This window comes from Phalacrocorax aristotelis, chromosome W, assembly GCF_949628215.1.
Source record: "Phalacrocorax aristotelis chromosome W, bGulAri2.1, whole genome shotgun sequence".
In the NCBI taxonomy this organism is placed as follows: Eukaryota; Metazoa; Chordata; class Aves; order Suliformes; family Phalacrocoracidae; genus Phalacrocorax; species Phalacrocorax aristotelis.
The window spans coordinates 11,028,480-11,045,460 of record NC_134310.1 but is presented as its reverse complement, the minus strand read 5'-3'; the positions used below and the strand labels follow the sequence as shown (position 1 = coordinate 11,045,460).

The following is a 16,981-nucleotide window of genomic DNA, read 5'->3' as shown; positions in this document are numbered from 1 at the left end:
CTCAACCTCCTGTCAACACTGTTCCTAATGCAGCTCAGGATACCATTGGCCTCCTTTGCTGCGAGGGCACGTTACTGGCTCACGTTCAGCCACCTGTCGTGGTTTAGCCCCAGTCAGCAACCAAGCACCACGCAGCCGCTCGCTCACTGCCCCCTGGTGGGACGGGGGAGAGAATCGGAAGAGTAAAAGTGAGGCAACTCATCGGTTGAGATAAAGACAGTTTGAAAGGTAAAGCAAAAGCTGCGCACGGAAGCAAAACAAACCAAGGCATTCATTCACCACTTCCCATCGGCAGGCAGGTGTTCAGACATCCCCAGGAAAGCAGGGCTCCATCACGCGTAACGGTTACTTGGGAAGACAAACGCCATCACTCCAAACGTCCCCCCCTTCCTCCTTCTTCCCCAGCTTTATATACTGAGCATGACGTCATATGGTATGGAATATCCCGTTGGTCAGTTTTGGGTCAGCTGTCCTGGCTGTGTCCCCTCCCAGCTTCTTGTGCACCCGGCAGAGCATGGGGAGCTGAAAAAGTCCTTGACCAGTGTAAGCGCTACTTAGCAACAACCAAAAACATCTCCACATTATCACCGCTGTTTCCAGCAAAAATCCAAAACATAGCCCCATACTAGCTACTACGAAGGAATTTAACTCTCTTCCAGCTGAAACCGGGGCAGACCCCCATGTCCTTCTCTGCAAAGCTGCTTTCCAGCCAGTCAGCCCCTAGCTTGTACTGGTGCATCATGTTATTCATCCCCAGGGGCAGGACTTGGCATTTCCCTTTGTTGGGCTGCATGAGGTTCCCGCCTGCCCATTTCTCCAGACTGTCGAGGTCCCTCTGAATGGCACAACAGCCATCTGGTCTGTCAACCGTGCCTCCCAATTCTGTATCATCTGCAAACTTGCTGAGGGTGCACTCTGTCACATTGTCCAGGTCATTAGTGAAGTTGTTAAACAGTATTGGCCCGAGGATCGACCCCGGGGGACACCACTAGAGGCCGGCCTTCAGCTGCGCTTTACACTTCTGATCACAACTGTCTGGGCCTGGCAGTTCAGTCGGTTTTCAGTCCACCTCACTGTCCACTTATCTAACCTGTACTTTGTCATCTTGTCTATGAGGATGTTATGGGAGACAGTGTCAAAAGCCTTGCTAAAGTCAAGATAAGGAGCATCACCTGCTGCTCTCCCCTCATCCACCAAGCTAGGTGCCTCATTGTAGAAGGCTTATCATATTCGTCAGGCATGATTTCACAGAATCACAGAATGGTAGGGGTCGGAAGGGACCTCTGGAGATCATCTCGTCCAACCCCCCTGCTTGAGCAGGTACACCTAGAGCAGGGGGCACAGGACCGCGTTCAGGCAGGTTTTGAATGTCTCCAGGGAAGGAGACTCCACAACCTCTCTGGGCAGCCTGTTCCACTGCTCTGTTACCCTCACAATAAAGAAGATTTTTCTCATGTTTAGCTGGAACTTCCTGTGTTCCAATTTGTGCCCATTGCCCCTTGTCCTGTCATTGGGCACCACTGAAAAGAGTCCAGTCCCACTGTCCTGACACCCACCCTTTAGATATTTATAGGTACTGATGAAATCCCCCCTCAGTCTTCTCTTGTCCAGACTGAACAAAACCAAGTCTCTCAGCCTTTCTTAAGGCGATTTCCCATTCTTAAATCCGTGCTGATTCCTACCAAGCACCTTCTTTGGAAATGGCTTCCAGGATTATTTTCTCCATCATCTTCCCAGGGATCAAGGTGAGGCTGACCAGCCTGTAGTTCCCCAGATCCTCCTTCTTGCCCTTCTTGAAGACTGGAGTGTCATTTACTTTCTTCGGTCCTCAGGAACCTCCCCTGATCACCATGACCATTCAAAGATCATTGAGAGTGGCCTCGCAATGACATCAGCCAGCTCCCTCAGCACTCATGGGTGCATCCCATCAGGTCCCATGGACTTGTGCATCTCCAATTTGTTCAAATGTTGGGGGGGATTCTTCCTTGCAGACTTTGCCTCTAGTCTCAGAGGCCTGGGATTCCTGAAGGCAATCCTTACCAGTAAAGACTCAGGTGTAGAAGGCATTTGGTACCTCGGCCTTTCCCATGTCCTTTGTCATCAGGTTCCCTGCCCCATTCAGCAGCAGGCCCACATTTTCTCTGGTCTTCATTTTGCTGCTGATGTACCTGTAGAAACCCTTAATGTTGCCCTTCACATCCCTCGCCAGTTTCAACTCCAGGTGGGCTTTGGCTTTCCTAACCCCATCTCTGCACACTTGGACAGTGTGTCTGCATTCCTCCTGGGTCACTTGCTCCTTTTTCCAGCCCATGTATGCTTCCTTTTCATGTTTGAGTTTAGTCGGGAGCTCCTTGTTCGTCCATGCAGACCTGTCACCTTTGCTTGATTTCCTGCTCGTCATGATGGACCATTCCTGAGCTTGGAGGAGAAGATCCCTGAATATCAAGCAGGTCTCCTAGAACCCCTCTGCTCTCCAGGACTGTCTCTCATGCGATTCTTCCAAGCAGGTCCCTGCACAGGCCAAAGTCTGCTCTCCTGAAGTTTGGAGTTGTGATCCTGCCATTTGCCTTGTTCCCTCCTCTCAGGATTCTCAACTCCACCACCTCATGGTCAATGCAGCCCAGCCTGCTCCCCAACCTTTCACACCACCAAACAGTTTGTAAGAATTGTAAGGAAAGCTTCCTTGCTTGTAAGAATTGCGTCCAACAGAGCATCTCCCCTTCAGCCCTGTTTTGCTGATTACAAGCTCTCGCTCTTCAGTTTTTCCTGTGCTTTCCAACCCATTCCACCACTCCCCCGCTTGATTATGGGTCGTCATCTCCCTCCCCTGTCATTTCAAGTTTACAGTTCTCCTCACCAGGTTGGCCGGCCTGTTGGTAAAGATGGTTTTCTTTTACAACAGGATGTTGTAAATTATGATCCTCATAACATCTTAACCCTTTTATCCTATTTAAAATTATTAATTTTTATTTATTTTTGATCCTCATACATCATAATCCTTTAATCAAAAAAACACTGGTCAAAGATCAAGAATCATTCATAGATTAAAGGTCAAGGAGGAATCCACCTGAGCCCCCATGCCCTTGACCATCGCCACCAGATGCATGTAGTCACACCTGATATGCTCCAGGTCTCCTCTGGCAGTACCGTTGGTGCCCACATGAAGATTCGCAATTCGTGAATAGTCCGAGGGTCGGACAAATCTTGGCAGTATCTCCGCAGCATCCCAGATCCAACCCCCAGCAAGCAGTGAACCTCCCAACACAGCAGGTCAGATGTGGGCCCCCATCCCCTACAGCATGGAGTCTCCCACTATTATCACTTGCCGCTTCCTTCTGGTGCTGCTGCGTGGCTCAGGCTTAGCTAGCTCAGATGCCTCATTGGACAGAGTTCCCAGACCCTCATCTGCTGCGAGGGTACTGAACCTGTTCTTTAGTTGGAGATATGCAGGTGGAGCAGGCGCCTTCTTCCTGTTGCCAGAAGTCCCAAGCTTCCAGCCTTTGCCATTTCCTAACCCAATAAGCACAGACCACCTGATCCTCCTTCAATAGAGCTGAGGGTTCAGGCTGCAGGGTCTTGAAAAAGATCCCACTGATCTCTTTCTCACCACCTCTGATACCACACAGTCTGCTGACCTCTTCCTGCACCTCCTTGGCAACACAGACCCCGTACCACTGCACACCTTCTGCAGGCAAGGAAACTGTCTCCCTCTGCCACAGCCTCAGTGAGAGACCCCAGGCACTCACTGTACTCTGAGACCTGCATCCTCCCTAGGAAGTTTGGTCTGGATTGAGGCCTCTGACATTATAGAGGTAGTTGCTCCAATAGCTGGAGGTGGTGCCCTGTGACACATTAACACCATTGCTCAGGACATGGAGGCTGTTCTCTGCAGTTTCTGGCCCCCTTCTGAGCAAAGTGCTACATCTGTTGGCTGCCTCTGTTAGCTCTGCTGTAAGAAGCAACTCAGGAAAATATTTGCAAGTACTGCTTTGCAGTTTTCTTTTTTTCTGGATAATCGGAAAGGTACCAACAGCAGCTGGCCAAAAAAAAATATGGGAAAATGCATCTAATTTAGTAAGGATGTAAACTGATAATTCTATTTTTATGAGTTTCATCTTTTTTTCTTTTCCTGATTTTCAGTATTGGGGGGAAGGGGGAGGGAAGGAATATGGATATAATCCCCAAAACCTACTCTGTCACATATCTTCCTAATAAATATTACCATAAAAGAAATTAACAGTGAGGAAGAACTTTGAAAAACTGTCATGGTTTTAGCTGGGATAGAGTTAATTTTTCTTCACTGTAGCTGGTATAGTGCTGTGCTTTGGACTTAGTGCGAAAATAATGTTGCTAACACACCGATGTTTTAGTTGTTGCTAGGTAGCGCTTATACTAGTCAAGGACTTCTTTAGCTTCCCGTGCTCTGCCGGGTGCACAAGAAGCCGGGAGGGGAGGGGGCACAGCTAAGAGAGCAGATTCAAACTGGCCAAAGGGATATTCCATATCATGTGACTGCAAACTGCTGCCTCTTTCTTTTCCAAGTCCTCTCTCAATTGCCCGGTTTCTAGCAAGGGATCCCAGCCATTGGGCTTCCTTACCGTCCAGTTGCTGACTGTTGGCCCCATTATCCTAGCATCGGAGCAGCCAGGCAGCAATCCACTCACCTGCTTGGCAGCTGTAATCTTTCCGCATGCCTTGAAGTTCTTTTGAGGTCAGGGACAGGGTGGTTTCTCCCTCTTGTCTGATTTGTCTCACCACTTCTTCCTGTTTCTTTGCTGAAGGACTGGCTTCCTGATCAAACCCTTCCTCCTCCTTCCTTACTAATTGATGATATGGACCCACTGACCTCCTTGTCCACTGTTTCTCATGCCTCTTCTCCTCTGATGCCAGAAAAAAAAAGGAAAACATAGGCCCACTGTTAAATGGAAAAGGAGAGTCAATCACCAATGATGCAGAAAAGGCAGAGGTCCTCAACACCTTCTTCACCTCTGTCTTTACCAACACTGTTGGGGCCCAGGCTTTGGGAACGAAATTGCCGGTTGATCCAAACACCGACCCACCATCAGTGAAGGAAGAGTTAGTACATGAATTACTACAGAAGCTTGACCCCTACAAATTGATGGGCCCTGACGCCATCCACCCGAGGGAGTTGAGAGAGCTGGCTGACGTCATTGTGAGCCCACTCTCCATAATCTTCGAGAAGTACTGAAGGACGGGGGATGTCCCAGAGGACATCAGTCGGCGAGGAGCTCAGCGGCGGCAAGGGGGAGTCCCGTGGCTCAGCGCTAGATCGGTGCAGGCAAAGCAGTTCCTCGTACCCGAGAAGCCCGGGGGTGAGCAGAGGGACCCGTCAGGAGCCGGCAGCTCTCGCGAGCGAGGCTGACGTGCAGCTGACGCGGCGTGGGGCGTTGCCAGAAGCAACGTCGGGAGATTTAAACAACCCCTAGGGAGAGCGAGCTACCTGGAGTGCGGCAAACAGGGCGTGGCGCGTCAGAAGGGCGTGGCGTGGCAGTTTGCGCAGCAGTTCACACTGGCAGGGCGAGCAGGAGGGACGCCACAGCCCGCTTGTAGGTCCACAGCTCAGGCAAGTGCTTCGGCCTCGGGCAAAATGGTGGGCACTCGCCTCAGAGCTAAAACCACTGTTCATTCAGCGAAAGCCCCCGAGATGTCAGTCTCATCCACCCAGGCGGGTCTGGTAAGAAAGGACACGTCAGTACAGGCAGTGGGTTGCGGCAAATGCCCAAACACCCCTCCTGATGAAAAGGTAAGTACCTGCACGAGGTGTGCACAGGTTGATTACCTGTTACGTCAGGTGGCTGAATTGCAGGAAACGGTTAAGAGGCTGTGCAGTATTAGAGGAGCTGAGGCAGAGATAGAAACTGTACCAGCAACACACAGTGGACATCGTAAAAAGAAACGACGAGTGCTCGTGGTGGGTGACTCTCAGTTGAAGGGTACTGAGGCACCCATCTGCCGACCTGACAGGGAGTCACGAGAGGTATGCTGCCTCCCAGGAGCCAAGGTCCGAGACGTCGCTGAGAGGGTGCCACAACTCATCAGGAAAACAGACTACTATACGCTATTACTATTTCATGTAGGCATAAATGACACCGAGAGCCGCAACCTGGGTAAAATCAAGGAAGACTTTCAAGCCCTGGGGGAGCAAGTGAAAAACATTGGCGCCCAAGTGATCTTCTCTTCCATTTTGCCAGTTCGAGGGAAGGGAGCAGCCAGAAACAGGAGCATAATGTATATCAACTCCTGGCTACGTGGCTGGTGCCACCGTGAGGGGTCTGGCTTTTATGACAATGGGGTGTTCTTCAATGACGACAACGTGCTAGGGAGGGATGGAATCCACCTGTCTAAAAGGGGTAAGGGAATCTTCAGCAGTAGGCTGGCTAATTTGGTGAGGCGGGCTTTAAACTGAAGGATTTGGGGGGTGGGATCCGTGGAGAAAACGCTCACACCAGCACATCCAACGGGGGAGTAAGTCAGGCCAAGCAGTGTGGTGATAAAGGTTCCTTAGCTGTCTCCCAAGAGGTGAAACAAAAGAGTAAACACCTCAAGTGTATGTACACGAATGCACGCAGTCTAGGTAACAAACAGGAGGAACTGGAGCTCCGTGCCCACTCAGAAGGGTATGACGTCATAGGAGCAACTGAAACATGGTGGGACAACTCAAACGACTGGGGGATCGCAATGGACGGTTACAAGCTCTTTCGTAAAGACAGGCAAGGTAGAAGAGGTGGAGGAGTTGCACTCTACATCAAGGAACACCTTGAACGTATCGAAGTCAACTATGGTGATTGCGACTGCTCTATCGAATGCCTCTTGGTTAAAGTCAGAGGGGTCGTCTCCAAGCAGGACCTCACAGTGGGCATCTGCTATCGACCTCCTAACCACGGTGACGAAGCCATCAAAGCAATATTTGGGGCACTAAAGCAAGCTTCTGGCCAACAGAACCTGGTCCTGATGGGTGACTTCAACTACCCAGACATCTCCTGGAAGAACAATACGGCAGCTCACATGGCATCCACCAGATTCCTGGAATGTATAGAGGACTGTTTCCTGATACAAATGTTAGATGTGCCAAGCAGGAAGGAGGTGCTGCTGGACTTGCTATTCACAAACCGAGAAAGCCTGCTTTGTAATATCTCGGTTAGTGATAGCCTTGGCTGCAGTGACCACAATATTGTGGAGTTCGGGATCCTGCTGAGTGTGCTGAAGGTCAGCTCTAAGACAAGGGTTCTGGATTTTAGAAGAGCAAACTTCAGTTCACTCAGGGCTCAGTTGGGAGGGGTTCGATGGGAAGCTTCCATGGAATACAAAGGAGCTAGTGAGAGCTGGGAATTCTTCAAGAACTCTCTATGGGAAGCACAAAGCCAATTTATCCCCTACAAAGGAAAGGGAAGTAAGCGGAGCAAGAGGCCCCCATGGCTCCACCATGACCTCCTGGGTCTACTCAAATCCAAAAGGGAAGCACACCAGAAATGGAGAAGTGGAGGATTATCCACCGAGAACTACAAGGGCATAGCCAGAGAGTGCAGAGACGCAGTTAGAAAAGCAAAAGCCCAATTTGAATTGAAACTGGCTGTAGACATAAAAAATAACAAGAAAGGTTTCTTCAGACATGTCAACCATAAGGAGAAAAAGAAGGAAAACATAGGCCCACTGTAAAACAGAAAAGGAGAATCAATCACCAATGATGCAGAAAAGGCAGAGGTCCTCAACACCTTCTTCACCTCTGTCTTTACCAGCACTGTAGGGTCCCAGGCTTTGGGAACAAAATTGCCAATTGAACCAAACACCGACCCACCATCGGTGAAGGAAGAGTTAGTATATGAATTACTACAGGAGCTTGACCCCCACAAATCAATGGGCCCTGACGCCATCCACCCGAGGGAGTTGAGAGAGCTGGCTGACATCATCGCAAGGCCACTCTCCATAATCTTCGAGAAGTCGTGGAGAACGGGGGATGTCCCAGAGGACTGGAGGAAGGCAAATGTTACCCCTAGCTACAAGAAGGGCTCGAGGGAGGATCCGGGTAACTATAGGCCCATCAGCCTTACTTCAATCCCCGGGAAAGTTATGGAACGAATCCTCCTGGGGGCCATCACAAGTCAATGGAAGCACCTGATTGGGAAAAGCCAACATGGCTTCACTAAAGGCAGATCGTGCTTGACAAACCTGGTGGCCTTCTATGACAAAGGGACTTGCCTGGTTGACATGGGGCGGGCGGTGGACATTGTTTACCTGGACTTCTCCAAGGCCTTTGATACGGTCCCCCACAGTCTCCTCCTGGAGAAATTAATGTGTTATGGCCTAGACAAGTGGTCTGTGCAGTAGGTGGGGAACTGGCTGACAGGCCGCGCCCAAAGGGTGGTGGTAAATAGCTCTTTCTCAAACTGGCAACCTGTCACTAGTGGAGTCCCCCAGGGATCGATATTGGGCCCAATGTTATTCAACATCTTTATAAGCGATCTGGATAACGGCATCAAGTGTAGCCTGATGAAGTTTGCTGATGACACCAAGTTGAGTGGGGAAGTAGACACTCCGGAAGGGAGAGCTGCTCTGCAGGGAGATCTGGATAGGCTGGAAGAGTGGGCCAGCAAGAACCCTATGAAGTTCAACAAGGACAAGTGTAAGGTCACGCACCTGGGAAAACATAATCCGGGAGTGCAGCACAGACTGGGATCCACCTGGCTGGAGAGCAGCTCTGTGGAAAGGGACCTGGGGGTCCTGGTGGACAGGAAGCTCAACATGAGCAAACAGTGTGCTGCTGCGGCCAAGAAGGCCAACAGGATGCTGGGTTGCATCAAAAAGGGCATCGCCAGCAGAGATAAAGAAGTCATCATCCCACTCTACTCAGCGCTTGTCAGGCCACACCTGGAGTACTGTGTACAGTTCTGGTCCCCTCTATACAAAAAGGATGTGGACAGGCTGGAAGGGGTCCAGAGAAGGGCCACCAAGATGATCAAAGGACTGGGAAGCCTGCCATACGAGGATAGGCTGGGAGAACTAGGTTTGTTCAGCCTTGAGAAAAGGATGCTCAGAGGGGATCTCATCACCGTGTACCAGTACTTAAGGGATAGTTACAAAGAAGATGGGGACTCCCTTTTTACACGGAGTCACATGGAGAGGACAAGGGGGAATGGACACAAGTTGCTCTTGGGGAGATTCCAATTGGACACCAGAGGGAAATTTTTCACATTGAGGACAGTCAACCATTGGAATAATCTCCCCAGGGAAGCGGTCGACTCGGCCACGTTGGACACCTTCAAGAGTCACCTGGACAGGGTGCTGGGCCATCTTGTCTAGACTGCGCTCTTCCTAGAAAGGTTGGACTAGATGATCCCTGAGGTCCCTTCCAACCTGTGATTCTGTGATTCTGTGATGTTATGAGATTGCGCAAGCCCCACAATATGCCAATAGCGTTAATTAGTAGTATTAAACAGCTCACGTAAGGGTGAACAACAACCTCCGGAGCCTGCATAATAAGACCACCCAAATCAATCCCAGTTAGGAAGAGGGAGATGTATTCCCTCATCATCTCCACAAGGTAGTTCCCCCAGCATGGTAAGGGCATCAATGTCAGGGCAAAGCACATAGCCATTGTTTGTATTCACGTGTTCCCAAGCTCAGCAAAATAAAGAGATAAGCAGTGCAGCCAGCAAACTCCATGACCCGCACAGAAGCTTGTCACTTAATGACTACTATAGCTATAGCATGCTTAGTTCAAAACTGCCATTGTCTCGTGCTCCATGTTGGGCACCTAAAAAAGGACTGTGGTGGGTTGACCTTGGCTGGCTGCCAGGTGCCCACCAAGCTGCTCTATCACTCCCCCTACTCAGCAGGACTGGGAGGGAGAAAATAAGATGGAAAAAACCCTCGTGAGTCAAGATAAAGGCAGTTTAATAAAGCAAAAGCAAAAGCAAAGGCCACACGTGGAAGCAAAGGAAAACAAAAGACTTATTCTCTACTTCCCATCAGCAGGCGATGTGCAGCCACACAATGTAAACGTAAATGTAGCAGTTGCCCCGGAAGACAATAACAAAGGCCGCCCCCCCCCCCCCCCCCAGCTTTTATTGCTGAGCATGACATCATATGTTTTGGAATATCTATCTCTCTGGTCAGCTTGGGTCAGCTGTTCTGGCTATGTCCCCTCCCAACCTCTTGCCCACCCCCAGCCTACTGTCCTTTGGGGGTAAGGGGTGGGGCATTTTGCAGAGACAGCCTTGATGCTGTGGGAGCACTGCTCAGCGGTAGCCAAAACACTGGTGTGTTATCAACACCTTTCTAGCTACAAATACAAAGCACAGCACTATGAGGGCTGCTATGGGGAAAGTTAACTCCATCCCAGCCAGACCCAATGAGCATATATACACTGATTAAGTACAGTTTCTGGAACCATTCTGTGTTAAGTTCTGCACAAACTACTGTCTTCATTACATTCTAGGCCCAGCGCTTATACATGTCCTCCCTAGCACCATGCTGAAAGTGTGTTTGACCCTCCCTAGTCCAGAGTCATCTAGAAACAAAAAAGCACAAAGTACCCTTTGATCAAGAATAGCTGACAAAGCTTGTTAGCAGCTGCTAGAGCTTACTAGAAGTCAGTCTCCTGTTACATAGGACCCAGGCCCAATATCTGCCAACAAAAATGTCAGGAGCTGTGACCCAGTGGGGAGACCCACACCGGAGCAGTCCATTCTTGTAGGACTGCACCCTGTGGAAAGGACCCATGCTGGAGCAGTTCTTGAAGAACTGCAGCCCATGAGAAGGAACCACGTTGGAGAAGTTTGTGAAGGACTGTCTCCCGTGGGTGGGATCACACACTGGAGCTGGGGAAGAGCGTGAGGAGGAAGGAGAGGCAGAGACAAAGCGTTATGAACTGACCACAACCCCCATTCCCCATCCCCCTGCACTGCTCAGGGGGAAGAGGTAGAAGAGCTGGGAGTGAAGTTGAGCCTGGGAAGAAGCGAGGGTTGGGAGGAAGGGGTTTCTTTTTTAGATTTGTTCTTATTTCTCGTTATCCAACTCTGTTTGATTGTCAATAAATTAAATTAATCTTCCCCAAGCTGAGCCTGTTTCTCCCTGTCCTTATCTCAACACACGAGCTTTTCATCGCATTTTTCTCCCCCGTTCTGTTGAGAAGGGGGAGTGATAGAGCGACTTGGTGGGCACCTGGCAGCCAGCCAAGGTTAGCCCACCACAAGACTTATATCTACTTCTTCCTGATCGGGCGGTCTGTATCAGATACCCACAACATCACCCACGTTGGTATGTCATCTAACCCGGACCCTTAAGCTCTCAACTGGCTTATCATCCATCCCCAGGCAAAGTTCCATGCACTCCAGCTCCTCTTTCACATGGAGCACCTTCTTGGATTGTTTTCCCTAAGGATTCTGTATCCATCCCTTGCAGCACTCCAATTGTATAAGCCATCCCATAATACCTCTGTGATCCCTGAGATCGTAGCCCTGCAAAATGCTCACAGATGTCTAATTCCTTCTGGTTTTCCCCATGTTGTGTGCAGGCACTTCAGAGAGGCACCCAGTCATACCAATTTCCCCAAAAGGGCATGAAAGCTTTCCCAAAATGCTGATCTCCTGACACTTCCTTAGTTATGTGCGTATCATAGAATCATAGAATGGTTTGGGTTGGAAGGGACCTTTAGAGGTCGTCTAGTCCAACCCCCCCTGCAGTGAGCAGGGACATCTTCAACTAGATCAGGTTGCTCAGAGCCCCGTCCAACCTGACCTTGAATGTTTCTAGGGATAGGGCCGCCACAACCTCTCTGGCAACCTGTTCCAGTGTTTCACCACCCTCACTGTAAACAATTTTTTCCTTATATTCAGTCTAAATCTACCCTCTTTTAGTTTAAAACCATTACCCTTTGTCCTATTGCTACAGGCCCTATTAAAATGCCTGTCCCCATCTCTCTTATAAGCCCCCTTTAAGTACTGAAAGGCCGCAATAAGGTCTCCCCGCAGCCTTCTCTTCTCCAGGCTGAACAACCCCAACTCTCTCAGCCTGTCCTCGTAGGAGAGGTATGCTTGAAGTGGTCCACTTTCAACCTGGTTTTGTTGATTATGAGGTCCCTCCTGTTTACCCCACATCCTTTGCTTGCCCATCCAGTCTATGACTTCCTCACTTGACTGCTGGTCATCCCTTCCCCACCATTCGTAGCATAAAGCTCTCCTTACCAGGTTGGCCAGCCTGTCGGCAAAGCTGTTTGTGCCCCACTTGGTCATGTGGATCCTGTCTCTCCCTAGTAGTCCTCCATCCTCAAAGAGGATCCCATGGTCATAGTGGCACAAAGTCTAGTTGGAGGCCAGTAAATAGCAGTGTACCCCAGGGGTCAATATTGGGTCCAACACTGTTCAACATCTTCATTAGTGATCTGAATGATGGGGCAGAGCGTACCCTCAGCAAGTTGGCTGATAACACAAAACTGGGAAGAGTAGCTGATACATCACAGGGTCGTGCTGCCATCCAGAGGGATGGCGACACGATGGAGAAATGGACTGACAGGAACCTCATGCAGTTCAACAAGGGGAAGTACCAAGTCCTGCCCCTGGGGAGAAACAACCCCATGTACTGGTACATGCCGGGACACACATGGACACACGACACAGCCAGCTGGAAAGCAGCTTTGCAGAACAGGGCCTGCGGGTCCTGGTGGGCACCAAGTTGAACATGAACCAGCAGTGTGCCCATGCTGCAAAGGAGGCCAATGGTATCCTGGGCTGCATTAGGCAAAGTATTGTAGGTCCAGGTAGTGATCCTTCCCCTTTATTCAGCACCAGTTGAGTACTGCGTACCTGGAGTCCTGTGTCCAGTTCTGGGCTCCCCAGTACAAGACAGACATGGACATACTGGAGAGAGTCCAATGAAGGGCTGTGAATTGGCACTGCTTAAGTGTCCTCAAGGTGAAACAAATTTTCCTATCAAGTCAGGACCTCTCTTTTTAGTTTATGCTCGGTGTCTATCACCTTCCTGCCATGCATCATTGTGAAGAGTCTGACTCCATCTTCTTGCTGCCTTGTAGTTATTGAAAGACTGCTATTAGGTCCCCTCTAAACTTTCTCTATTCCAGGCTGAAGAAACCTAGTTCCTTCAGTCTCTCCTCATAAGGTATGTGCTCCAGCCCCCTGATTATGTCCGTGTCCCTCAACTGAACTTACTGCAGTTTATCAACATCCTTCTTTTATTGGGAGGCATCTGAACATAGACTGGATAAGCCTCTGAGCCAGTATTGTGGTTTATCCCCAGCTGACAACTAAGCCCCACACAGCTGCTCTTTCACTCCCCCCCCCCCCCGGTGGGATGGGGGAAAGAATCGGAAGGGTAAAAGTAAGAAAACTTGTGGGTTGAGAGAATGACAGTTTAATTGGTAAAGCAAAAGCAGCCCACGCAAGCAAAGCAAGGCAAGAAATTAATTCACCACTTCCCGTCAGCAGGCAGGTGTTTAGGGCCATCTCCAGGAAAGCAGGGCTCCATCATGTGTAATGGTTACTTGGAAAGACAAAACTCTGAATGTCCCCCCCTTTCCTTCTTCTTCCCCACCTTTATATACTGAACATGATGTCATATGGTGTGGAATAACCCTTTGGTCAGTCGGATTCAGCTGCCCCAGCTGTGTCCCCTCCCAACTTCTTGTGCACACCCAGACTACTCACTTGTGGGGTGGTGTAAGAGGCAGAAAAGGCCTTGACTCTGTGTAAGCACTGCTCAACAGTAACTAAAACATCTCTGTGTTACCATCAACAGTGTTTTCATCACAAATCCAAAATATAGCCCCATACTAGGTACTATGAAGAAAATTAACTCTATCTCAGCCAAAACCAGCACAGCCAATAAATGCAGCAGAGCTGAGTGTGGAATATTTAAATACTGAGGATGCAAAAGGTTTCAAGAGAGGCACCTTGCTATCTTTTTAATTTTATTTGTATTCTTTAATGTTTAGGTGCCTTGACCCAAGCCATTCGCAATTTTGCAAAAAGCCTTGAAGGTTGGCTTTCCAGTGCCATGAACAATATTCCACAGAGAATGATACAAACCAAGGTAAACAAAGTTTACTGCCATTTTCTTCACTTTACGCAATTGTACACTAGATGCTATTTAAGATGTAAAAGTAGCAGCATTTTAACTTCTATGCTAAATCTCATATTTAGGTTGAACTTCAAACTTGAAACATTGGATTGGAAATAACTTTTTTTGCAAAAAAAAAAATTAATACGAAAACCTGCATTTGTTCCATTGTATGTGAATTGCAATACCTTAGAGCTCATCAATTAGTACAGCAATTTTAAAATTAAAATAGATTTAACAGAAGACCTGTTGATAAGTACAATGTGTTAAGATATATGGCTTTCTTCATAGGTTGCCGCTGTAAGTGCCTTTGCCCAGACTTTGAGAAGATACACATCTCTTAATCACCTGGCTCAGGCAGCTCGGGCTGTGCTTCAGAACACTTCTCAGATCAACCAGATGCTCAGTGATCTCAACCGTGTTGATTTTGCCAATGTACAGGTAAACCGTGGCTTTAAAAAACAGACTTTTAAAAAATTGTTATTTCCCCCCAAATTTTTAATTTTGATTGTTATTTCTTATTATTCCATCAAGAAAGCAAAGTGGGAACAGTTTGTTGATTTTTATATATGCAGTGATTCAGCTGAAACTTTCCAGCTTCACTTTGGCCATAAGGAAAACAAAACCTCCGATCCATTATCTATTTCCATTTTCTCTGAAGGTTTCTTATCTTTCAGACCATGCATTCTGCCAATTTTTATTTAATGCAGATGGAAATGTAGAGTACATGTGTTCTTATAATGAACAGCATGAACAATGCCTGAAGATGAAATATTGGATAGTAGCATAGCTTCTGTTCTTCCATAAAAAATATTGATCATACAGCACTATTTCTAGTACAGATTTCTATTTCTGTTTTCTACATATTTCTAGTACAGATACTATATCTCTAGTACAGAGATGGTGGGGAGAGAGCTAGGTGGGGTAGCACAGAGAGGGAGCGGGGGCTAAGACCAAGACAGAGGGAGACTGAGAAGTGTGATTGCAACAGGGAGGCAGGGTGTCCAAGTCTGAGGGGGAGGGGAAGAGAAAGGGCGGGGAGGGTGGGGCTGAAAGAGAGCCGTGCACACACAGAGACTGAGAGAGTGATCGAGAGAAATAGAGATGCAGAGCCCAAGATGGAGAGAGACCAAGGGCAGGGGGCAGAGGGAGAGAGGCGGGTGCCAAGACAGTGAGTGAGAGAGGGTAGGAGAATGGGAGAGCTTGTGAAAGGGAGACTAAGAATGTCAGATGGATGCAGACGAGAAAGAGTCAGAGAGAGGGAGAGAGTTGGGGGAGGGGAGGGAAGAGATTTGGGGAGAGAGAGTCTGAAACCAGGAGAAGGAAAGGGAGGAGAATGAATGAATGAATGAATGAATGAATGAGAGACAGAGGGACAGAGAGATGGAGATGGAGAGAGAGGAGAAAGACATGAGATTGGGGGGGGGCACCTAGACAGACCATAGACAGACCAGGCGACACTTAGAGGGACAGTGTGAGAGAGACCAAGAGCATGTGAGAGAGAACATGGGGGGGAGCAGATCCTGAGAATGAGAATGAGAGAGAGAAATTGAGAGAGACAGGGAGAATGACCCCAAGAGAGCAAGATGGGGAGAGAGAAAGTGAGAGAGGGAGAGGCTGAACAAGGGATGCTCTGAGAGAGGGAACAATAGAGAGACCCTCGGTCTCTCGGTGGGGTAGACCAAGGGACGCTGAGAGAGATGTACCAATGGAGAGAAAGGCAGAGGGACAGGGAGATTGGGGGAGGGGGGCAGACGCCGAGACAGACTGAGATCAAGAGTGGGAGAGAGACTGAGAAAGAGAGATGTGAAGAAAGAGAGTGAGAGGTAGGTCGAGGGAGTCTGAGAGAAATGGGGCAAGAGATCAGGGGAGGGGGCGAGCAGGGTGGGGAGAGCGAGAGCAAGTGTGGGGAGAGGGAGCATGTGACAGGGCAGGGGGAGACAGGGGAACATGTGGGAGATGGAGGGGATAGAGATCGCAAGAGAGTGAGAGAGACACAGTAAGAGCCAGAGGGCAAGGTAAGAAGGGGAGAGAGACTGAGAGTAAGACTTCGTGTGGGAGAGGGAGAGACCCGGAGAGACTGAGGGAGAGACTGACACTGAGAGAGAAAGTGACACTGCAGAGAAAGTGACCAAAAGAGAGATTGTGGGGTGCCGAGAGAGCAAAAATCTGAAAGAGGCCAGGGGAGGCCAAGACAGAGACGACTAGAGAGGGAGGGGGAGAGGGAGAGTCTGAGACAGAGAGAGAGTCCAAGATAGATAGATAGATAGGAGATCAAGATACACTGGGAGACAAAGTGAGGGTGAGAAAAAGCAAGGGAGAGAGAAAGATCGAGGGAGGAAGGGAAATGAGGTGGGGGAGGAGGGGTTAGGAGGGGGAGGAAAGAAGTGAAAGGAGGTAGAGAGACATGTGGAAAGTGAGAGGGGACAATAAAAGAGTTAGGGGGAAAGAGAGACACCAAAAGACAGAGAAAGAAAAAGAGTGTGAGAAAGCAAAAGCGGGAGCAGGTGAGGGAGCGAGTGAGAGAGAGAAGGTGAGAGGGCGTGAGGCCAGCGGGGGCAGGGGCGATGGGGAGGAGAGAGGTGATGGGGGAGGCTCAGGGGAGAGAGGTCATGGTGAGAGAAGTGAGCAGGAAGGGGAGAAGTACAGGTGAAGAGAGGAAGGGGGAGAGACAAGGCAGGGAGAGAGGTGAGAGAGATGGTACAGATGAGACAGGTATAAGATGAGAGATGAGAAACAGGAGAGGGACAAGAGACAGGGGGGAGAGGGGGAAGGGGAGGTGGGGCTGTACAGAAAAGAAAGATGAGAGAGACGAGAAAGGGACGAGAACCGGCAATGTGCCCTTGCTGCAAAGAATGTATCCTGGTCTACATAAGGCAAAGTACTGCCA

General features: G+C 49.2%; 1 protein-coding gene across 1 annotated transcript in view; it reads left to right on the top strand.

The window, feature by feature from the left end:
• The window catches only part of LOC142049491 (transcription factor RFX3-like), a 39,984-nt gene extending 24,861 nt beyond the window's left edge, over positions 1 to 15,123 (top strand). Inside the window, exons 7-8 of the mRNA XM_075077256.1 lie at positions 13,967 to 14,064; positions 14,383 to 15,123. Coding sequence (XP_074933357.1) covers positions 13,967 to 14,064; positions 14,383 to 14,796 — 512 coding nt within the window. The 3' untranslated portion in view covers positions 14,797 to 15,123. The remainder of the gene's footprint in view (positions 1 to 13,966; positions 14,065 to 14,382) is intronic.
• Positions 15,124 to 16,981: the final 1,858 nt, after the last annotated feature.